The 9,085-nt window shown below is 41.2% G+C and overlaps 2 protein-coding genes across 4 annotated transcripts; one reads left to right on the top strand and one right to left on the bottom strand.

Annotated features, from left to right (window-relative positions):
- Window positions 1-283: 283 nt before the first annotated feature.
- On the bottom strand, window positions 284-3,385 carry LOC115675642 (serine racemase). 3 transcript variants are annotated; one of them, XM_030598387.2, is made up of 7 exons: window positions 3,300-3,385; window positions 2,316-2,505; window positions 2,025-2,111; window positions 1,713-1,943; window positions 1,300-1,373; window positions 1,008-1,194; window positions 284-775 (listed from the first exon to the last, which is right to left on the bottom strand). In XM_030598387.2, exons 2-7 carry the CDS (start codon window positions 2,486-2,488, stop codon window positions 529-531), a joined length of 999 nt encoding a protein of 332 aa, XP_030454247.1. In that variant the 5' UTR covers window positions 2,489-2,505; window positions 3,300-3,385; the 3' UTR covers window positions 284-528. The 3 variants fall into 3 exon arrangements, with proteins under 3 accessions (XP_030454247.1, XP_056174135.1, XP_030454243.1); XM_056318160.1 differs by lacking the exon at window positions 3,300-3,385 and adding an exon at window positions 3,096-3,266; XM_030598383.2 differs by lacking the exon at window positions 3,300-3,385 and having other exon boundaries at window positions 2,316-3,266.
- A 290-nt stretch (window positions 3,386-3,675) lies between these two features.
- Window positions 3,676-4,046, top strand: LOC115675600 (dof zinc finger protein DOF3.7-like). Its single transcript, XM_030598321.1, has 2 exons — window positions 3,676-3,777; window positions 3,864-4,046. The coding sequence occupies exons 1-2, from the start codon at window positions 3,676-3,678 to the stop codon at window positions 4,044-4,046; spliced, it is 285 nt and encodes a 94-aa protein (XP_030454181.1).
- The last annotated feature ends 5,039 nt before the right edge of the window (window positions 4,047-9,085 follow it).

A 9,085-nucleotide genomic window follows, 5' to 3' on the forward strand; every position in this document is an offset into this window, starting at 1 on the left:
TTTTGTATAATCGAATAGATTGTATTATGCACTAAAGACAAATTGGAAAAAATGGCATATGTGGAGGATTTCAACTTATTGTGAGGAAGAAAGTGTACCGGTGCCACTTGATCAAGGTTATTGTGTCGTGTGCTATGAGACACAGAGCAAAGATGATGCGGATGAATTTGACAGGAAGGAAGAGCAGTGCCGGTTTACGTACTCTGGCCCATCGTAACCATTGCTGTTTCTTGTGCGGCATTGGCAACAAAAATGAGGTACACTTCACAAACTACACCAGTAATTGACAGAAAGTGTTGCCTTGATGCTGTCACAAAATTCACAAGTTTACAGACGATAAATGAAATAGAATAGTTTCTCCCATATGCAAGCAAAAAAAAAAAAAAGAACTAGAAATAACAATCCCTGGCTGAGCATTCAGAACAGAGCAATATTTCTGCATTGATGTAACTGAGTAAACAAGAGGAAAATCTTTCTTGCCTAGAGGTAGATTCCTTGAGAGCACATATTACTAATTTACCACCCCCTTCATTTTTTGTACGAGTCCCAAATCATACCCAAATCAACATTACCTCCTGAAAGGATGATTCCTATATGGTTACAATCCTTCCAGGCAGGATTACTCCTAAAGCTTTCCGATAGAACAGCAGCAAGACCAATGGCTCCACTTGGCTCCACCGCCACTTTCAGAATTTCATAGCAAAGTCTCATTGCTTCCACGATGTCTGTATCGTCCACAACTATGACATCATCGACTAAATCACGTACTACGGGCCTGCTCCACCAGAAGATGAACAGGAAGTCGCATGAAATCGAGAAGCCAAAAATCAGTCGGTCCAAGAACAAGGTCAGTTCAGCCTCATAGCTTGCAATACTTTTTACAAGTGCATCAAACTTACACATAGAAGCACCAAATATATATCTAAGTCATTGAGAACTGACAATTAGGAAATATCAAATACATGTGTTTGATCTGATGACTATAATAATCTCAGTATGAAACTTACCACGTAAGATCTCCTAGAGAAGCTCGAAGCCCATCAGCAACAGTGTTGGTCACGGGCAAAGTTATAATCCTTCCAGCTGCTTTAGACTGTGCTGCATCATTCGCCCCTCTAGGTTCTGCAGCCAAAACTCGAATTGTTGGGTTCATTGATTTGGAGGCCAATGCCACTCCCGAAATCAAGCCACCTCCTGCAAAAATTTCAATTGATTTTTTTTCAGTGAAGAGCATCACTGATGAGGATGACAACTATGCAGGACCAGAATATTGGACTTGGGAAAGGTTATCGGACAAACCACTTATTGGAACTATAATAGTGTCTAATTGTGGGGCCTGCTCCAGAAGCTCCACAGATATTGTTCCCTGTCCACTGGATAAATCAGAAGAAAATTACATGATAATATCTGCCATTGCAATTACAGTATCATGATCATGAACTACATCTAGAAGGAATTTCAGAGTTAAATATGGAAGCTGATCGAATCGAAAAGGAAAAGGGCAAGAAGAGGAAGGAACTAAAGTTGCTTAAACTTAATGGCACTGCAGCCTGGCCTCTCATTTGCAATATAAGTTTTTGCATTATTCTGAAAGCATTCATTAAGAAAATTACAAGTTATAGATTACAAATTCCTTAAATCCGCAGCTTCTAGACTTTGGATGATGTGATTATTAAAAAGGGTGAGAAAAATATATACAGTGAATCTAATACCTTATTATCCGTTTGTCATTGTATGGATGGATCAGAACAGCTCCAGTTTCTTGCGACACCTTCAAAGCTGTGTCTTCCCTTGACTGCATTGTGACCTCACTCCAGATAACTTGACCACCATAGCGAATGACATTATTGACTTTGCATTTTGGTGCATTTTTTGGTATCACTATATATGCTGGAATCCCTCGTAATTTTGCAGCTAAGGACAATGCAGCAGCATGGTTTCCACTAAACTCGTAGAACTTGGGGATAGTTAAAGCATGAGTAAGGAAAGTAATATTCTAGAACACCATCGAATGTCAAACTTACCTGCTGTGTGTAACAACCCCTTTAGCTGCCTGAGCATCATCAAGGGAACATATGGCATTGCAAGCACCTCTGAACTTAAATGCCCCACTGTGATTTGAAGACCCAGATTAAACTGATTGTAAAAGAAAAATGCCTATGGTTCTAGCCAACAACTCATGCCAAAGAAAAGGGAATGCTGCTTGTGCAAAATCTGAACTTTTTTTTTCCTTTGGCCAAAGAAAAATCTGAACTTGAACCAAATGGAGAAACACATATGCTATGAGTAAGGCACTCCACTTAAGAACTTCTCACCCCTTCTGAAAGCATTCGCACTTGAAGTATAAACTTCTGCTGCATATTGCATTAAGAGACTCTGAAGTGATAACTGGAGTCTTGTGTATAAATGATCCGATGCGTGCGTATGCTTCTCTTATGGAGGATATGTCAGCAGCGTATTTCCCTACCATGATACTTGCGTCCATCATGAAGCAACCACTTTGCTCTGTCATTTTTAATTAGAGCAAAAACTTTTCAGCAAGCACTAGTGAAGAAACTCAAATCTCAACATAGCATTGCACATATTATCTGACAACCAAAAATGTATTTACATATTCCCCCCACAGGATTTTCATCTCACCATTTCACTTGGGAAAAAGACAATACAGCTCAAAATCAACAAACAAGAAATGAAGTTCTTCCCAAATCCCAGTAAGATCTCTTTGCAGCTGAGATCAAAAGGATATGTTAAGCCAGGAAACAAAAATTTCATAGTACGGATTTTTCAACGGGACCCAACCGATTTTTTCAGACATTGCCAGCATAATTCAGTGGCTTGCTAGGCTGAGCCCGTGTTTGATTGCCATAGTGAATTGAACAATTTGACCAGCAAATGTTACCCATCAAACTGGTAAGATTGAACAGAGAATCACTAAACTCTGATGGATTGTAATCACACGCAAGCCACTCAACTGACTATATAGCATTGGCCACAGTCAAAACCCCACAAGACAAATCGAAGAAAAATCAGATTTTTCCGAAAACCCGACTGAGCAAGATCAATCTATTAGCATGAAGCAGGTCTTTTGACATCACATAAGCTAACGAGGAAGTTGCCGCTGAACAAAGAAGCCAACTTGATCAGACATGGATAAAAACCAAGTGTAATCCATGCGAAGCAGCTCATGCAGCTCTACAAGCTCTGCGTCTGCACACGATTTGAGCTCAGACCGAAGAAGATACAGGTTCAGAAAGTAGAAGAAACTCAAGAAAAAGGAGGGTTGGGTTTCAAGAACTTACGCCGGAGAAGAGGATGACAAGCGAAAACGACGGAGAGAGCTGCGAAATGGAGGATCTTTTTGGAGAAAACAACGGCGGATAGAAAATTCAATAATAATATATATTTTGAAATAAGAGAATAAGGGCATGTATTAGTCTAAGTAGCACCGACATGCTATACACATAAGTTTTCAAAAAATAATTATGTATAAATAAATATATTAATTAAGAAACTAAAAATAAATAATTTAAATTTGAAAAAAAGGAAAGTACAAATGCTGCCTTCTCCTTCACGTCTCCACCCCATTCTCTCTCTCTCTCCCTCCTCCAAAGCCTTCGCTTTTAAGTTTTAACACTTTTTCTCTGCACGCTCCTCGACGCCCGCGAGGGAGAAGACATGCCTTCGGACACGAGCGAGCGCAAGCAGGCCCGGCCTCAGGCCTCCGCCGCCGCCGCGGGGGGAGGAGCCGGCTTGCACCATCCGCCTCCGCCGCCTCAGGCGGAGGCGCTGCTCTGCCTGCGCTGCGACTCCACGAACACCAAGTTTTGCTACTAGCCTACTACAACAACTACAACCTTTCCCAGACTCGTCACTTCTGCAAGTCTTGCCGCCACTACTGGACCCAGGGCGGCACCCTCCGCAACGTCCCCGTCGGCGGCGGCTCCCGCAAGTCGGCGGCAGCAGCATTGGCGTCGGCCTCCGCCTCGTCGAAGAGGCCCCGCCTCCGTCCTCGTCTCCTTTTTGCAACTCCTCCAACTCCTCCGTGACCCACGACCTTCGGCGCCGGACACGCGTGTCGCCGGCGTGTAAGGCGCGTTGACCGCGTGTCGGAGATCCGACACGCGTTGACCACGTGTCGGAGCGTGTCAGCCGCGTGTCCGAGCGTGTCGGACACGCGACACGTGTCCGATACCAACTCGGACGCCTCCCAAGCGTGTCGGTGCTACGAAGGTATTAATAACGTTTGTATTTTTTTGTTTTTCTATTCTTTTGTTTCTTGGAGCAGAAAAAGAACAGAAAATCCATTTAATAACATCAGTTAGTTTTTTTTTTCCCGGGAACAGAAAAGTGGTCAGGGAATAGATTTAGAATAGAAAGTAAAAGTAAAAAAAACCTATTTTTCTGTTTCTGGAACAAAAAAAGAAACAATAGAAAAACAAAATCAGTTTTCTCTCTTTCACAAGATATTATCATACTAAACCCTAAAACCCCAAATTCTAAATCATAAACCTTAATCCTCAAACCCTAAAACCCCAAATTCTAAACCATAAACCTTAATCCTCAAACCCTAAACCCTAAAACCTTAAGTCTTAATACCCAAACCCTAAAACCCATGACACTAAAATGAAAAACCCCAAACCCAAAACTCTAAAACCCCAAATCCCAAATTCCTAAAACCCTAAACCTTCTAAACCCCAAATCCTAAACCTAAAACCCTAAAATCCAAAATCCGAAACACTAAACCTTAAACCCTAAAACTCCAAACCCGAATCCCTAAAATCGTAATTGCAAACCCTAAATTCTAAAACGTTAAATTGCAAAACTCTGAACCCTAAACCATAAACCCAAAATCCTAAATTATAAACCCTATACCCTAAATCCCAAATCCCAATACCCAAAATCCGAATCCCTAAAACCCTAAATCCTAAACCACTAAACCCAAATCCTAAAACCCCAAACCCGAAATGCTAAACCTAAAACCCCAAACTCGAAACCCTAAAACCTAAACCCTAAACTTTAAACCATAAATCCAAAATCTAAAACCCTAAACCTCAAAACCGAAATCCTAAAACCCTAACCCCAAATCCTAAAATCCTATACCTTAAATTGCAATTTCCTCGACCACCACCTGATATTTGATTTATCTATAATGAGTAATTTTCTTTATGATTGTATTAAAGTCATCCAATCCTATATCATAATATATTATTATGCTATTTCTAGTCTAATTTTATCCGGACATGAATTGTTAAGTCCCCTAAACTGCAATTTTCTTGACCACCACCCCGTATTTGCTTTGTCTATAAGTAGTAATTTTCTTTATGATTGTATTAAGGTCATCTAATTATATATCATAATATATTCTTATTATATTTTTAGTCTAATTTTATTCAAATATTAATTGTTAAGCCTTCACCGATAATTTTATAATTAACTAAAAAAATTGGGAGTAGAAATTTTAGTGTTCTACCAAACGCATTTATGTTCTTTTTCTACTTCAGGAATATAAATTTTATACAGTTACTAAACGCGTTTTTTTTTGCTCAGAAACTTGTCTAGGGAATAGAAATAGAAAAAACAATTTATGAACATAAATTATTTTTAGGAACAGAAACGTTACTAAACAAACCCTAAGGTGCTAAGCATATTTTTGAAATAAGAACAAAAGTCGAGAAATCCTCCATTTCATAGCTCTCTCCGAGGTATAAAATTTGATGGAGGTGGCAATAGGTGAAATTCGATTATGACCACCTGTTGCCGTTGCATGTTCATAGTATACCGGACCGTTTAGTAAATCAATTCAATAAATCAATTCGGGTATCTCTAGCATTATCGTGTCGCCCTTACCAGCTTCGCCACTTTCCTTATGAAGCATCTGGTGAAGTAGAAATAGACTTCGACCCAAAAAAAAGTACAAATAGGTGAGTGTGGAGATGAATGCTGCTGACATTGCTCGAGGGGGAGTTGAAGGATTGGGGAGAAGGTATATTATAAAACTTTACTGGTCATCAATTCATGGGAGTAAGGCAAATTAGACCGAAAAAACTGATGATTCATTCATGTAAATTTTGGTAGCTAACGGTCAAACAAAGTTGAGGAAAGGAAAAGCGAAGCCACATCCGTCTGCCGCCGCCGCCGCCGCTCCCTTTTGGTGCACTTTTACATCGGAATGCGTTCGGATTTACATATTCATATGGGTACGGTCTAGTTCGATCATCTAGAAGTCCGAATCCTAATAAATCATGAGTAGATTTTAGAATCGAGTTAGGATCTGAATTAACGGACTTTACAGGACTATCAAAATCAATAGCCATCAAAGAAAGTTAAAGTCAGGAACTACTTGCTCTCGATTGGTGATCACGCCATCGTTCGCCACCACAAGATGAAAAAAATTTAAATCTTGACCAAATGCACAAGGCCCAAGTTTGATTATTAACCCATTACTAAAAATAAAGACTAAATCAAATGCCCACTTGAGAAGAATAGTATTAACCGATAAATGACAATCTTTGCTTGTTCCAGATGAATCGCGTGAAATTGTGCGGACAGCTCTGAAATAATATTTTCAACATGGGGATGACATCCAAGAATATCAAGTATATGTACGCGATCAAAGCTAAGTTAATCAAAATGTCGACTCGATTTCAACTTTCAAAGGGGGTAGTTGACGAAATGAAGGTAAATTTCCACAAATCGTCTTCCCCTTTATACACGCTCTACTGGGAACACACAAAGTGCAACTTCTTTGTTTCTTCCTGGAAGACCCATATGTCATCTGACGGACCCTACTCTTTAGTAAGTGGACCAGAGCGATAAAGACACTTGGAAAATTCCGAGCTGAGAAAATTGTACTGGCTTGCTCCTTTTTGGTCTGTCTGAACATGAACCTTCCGACCCTGACCCAAGATCATATGTAATTCAATGCACCTTATTATTTAGATATTGTGTTACAACTTACCTATGTATGGTTTATGTTTCTAGGAACGACTTATATAATATGATACCAGAGCACATGTCAAAAGATCAAATTCGAAACGATCTCTCTCGATGATTCGCCTTAGCATTGGGTGTGCGTATATAGATCCCTTCTTGGCTTCCTTCTTAATTAATTGTTGTCTCATTTTTCTCTCTTCTTGTCAAATCTTAACCTAGGAATTAATTATTTGGGTTTCTTCCCACAACATACTAAAATGCCACCAGGCCTTCCTCAATGGAGAAGCATCGAAACTTGGCCTGCCTTGTTCACTAGTTCCCACCACCATGGCACTTTCACCTTCATTATTCAAGTCCTGGTGAATCTCATTGAAGTGAAGTACCAAGGCAAGCTACAGAATCCTTTTGACACTCATCCCTTCACCACCTCTATTGCCATATTTAGCCTTCTATATATTGTATTGCTTCTTGGCACTTCTTTATCAACCATCTGCATCAGCCATCACTCCTGGTCCACGTCCTTGTGCTCAAGCCTTAATCCGAAGCCTCATGGCCCTCGCTGCGTCACTCTCGGTGGTTTCCCTCGCATCATTGTTGTTCCGAGGCTCCTTCTTTCGCTTTCTTCCCTGTATAGTGCCGTTTGCATTGCTATCTTCGAAAACTTCATGGGTGGGTTCAACGACAGATTGTGCTCATTTTCATGGACAGGCTACGTGCACGTCGGCCATACGGCAGAAGACTAGCACAGCCACTTTTGCCTCGTATAGTTACCCATATGCAGACCATGCTGACGTGAACAAATATCGTATGTTGACTGATGTAGGTGGACAGAACTAATTATAGTGTGGACCGGTGTTCGCCTAAATGTTTTTTAGTAGGGTGTTTCTTTGGTCATGTGTAGTGTAAATATGCAATGTTGTCTCCTCCTCCTCTTTTGCCCCAGCAGGGGAAAATCATTATGAGATATTTAGATATCTGTATCATCCATGGGCTTTTATGTCTAAACGGTCTACCTAGCATTTGTCGTCATCACACCTTTTTGGGGTTTTAGTTTCCTTTTCTTAGTTACCTTGGGTTGTACCACGGGCTAACGACCAGCTACCTTACATTCGTCGCCGAGAATTTTTTGCCTAAACCTAAGTCTGGTTGACCAAATTAATCACAGCTGTGGCTTACTTTGATGGGCACACTTGTCAGTCTCACAAAATCAATAATTGTGATTGCACTCTGTCCATAAATTCAGGTTTAGGCAAGAAAATCTCAACTTTAGAGATTTTGTAATATAAAATGGATTGCGCTTTTGTCACTCTTCATTTGACTTAGACACTCCTTAATATAGCATTTTGACTATATTATCGTTTGCGTGGCCCACCTTTTAGCATTATTCTCTTTTTTTATTTGCTCATCTTTTTTTTCTCTCCTTTTCTTTTCTGATCGATCCCACTTTCCATCTCATTGTCATCTTTCCAGGCCCTTAGTTTCGTACCGACAATAGTGTTTCCTTCTATTCCCTTTTCTCCATTTTTTCGCTTCAGACACGCCCTTGGTATCTCGCCATCTTCCATTTTTTCTCAAAAAACATTCAAATGCAATGCTAAGTTGAATTCTTCTTGTGAGTCCCCGACAATAGTTGAATGCTAGTTCCTATGTACAGATAACTGACGAATCCCGCTGAAGCAGCTTGCAAACACAGGGTTTATGACCATGAGGGAGATCCAAGTCGCTGGACACTGATACACGTCCTCGAACAGGACGATGTCTACGATTCGGTCACTGGTCGTCCCCTCATCGGATCCTGGCTCTAGGACTCCTCCCTCGTCCTCTCCGAGGGGCTCTCCATCGAAGCTCACTTCCACTCATTCCCTCTCACTGGCAAGAACGTCACCGAGCTCGGCGTCGGATTCGCTGGCCTCCGTGGGCTCACGGCAGCTCGACTCGGGGCCAGCCGTGTCATCCTCACTGATGTCGCGCTGATCCTCTCGAGGCTAAGGAGGAACGTGGAAGCGAATGGCGCAGGGGAACATGTGGAGGTGAGGGAGCTGGTGCGGCGATCAGAGGAGCTAGCAAGGGGAATCGGGGAGGAGTTCGACGTCATGTTGAAGAGCACATGTTTTTAGACATGGAGGAAGTGAGGGAATTGGGAAAACGTTGC

This window comes from Syzygium oleosum, unplaced genomic scaffold (genome assembly GCF_021117445.2).
Source record: "Syzygium oleosum isolate NSW1041296 unplaced genomic scaffold, Sole_v2.1 Sole_v2.15, whole genome shotgun sequence".
NCBI lineage: Eukaryota > Viridiplantae > Streptophyta > Magnoliopsida > Myrtales > Myrtaceae > Syzygium > Syzygium oleosum.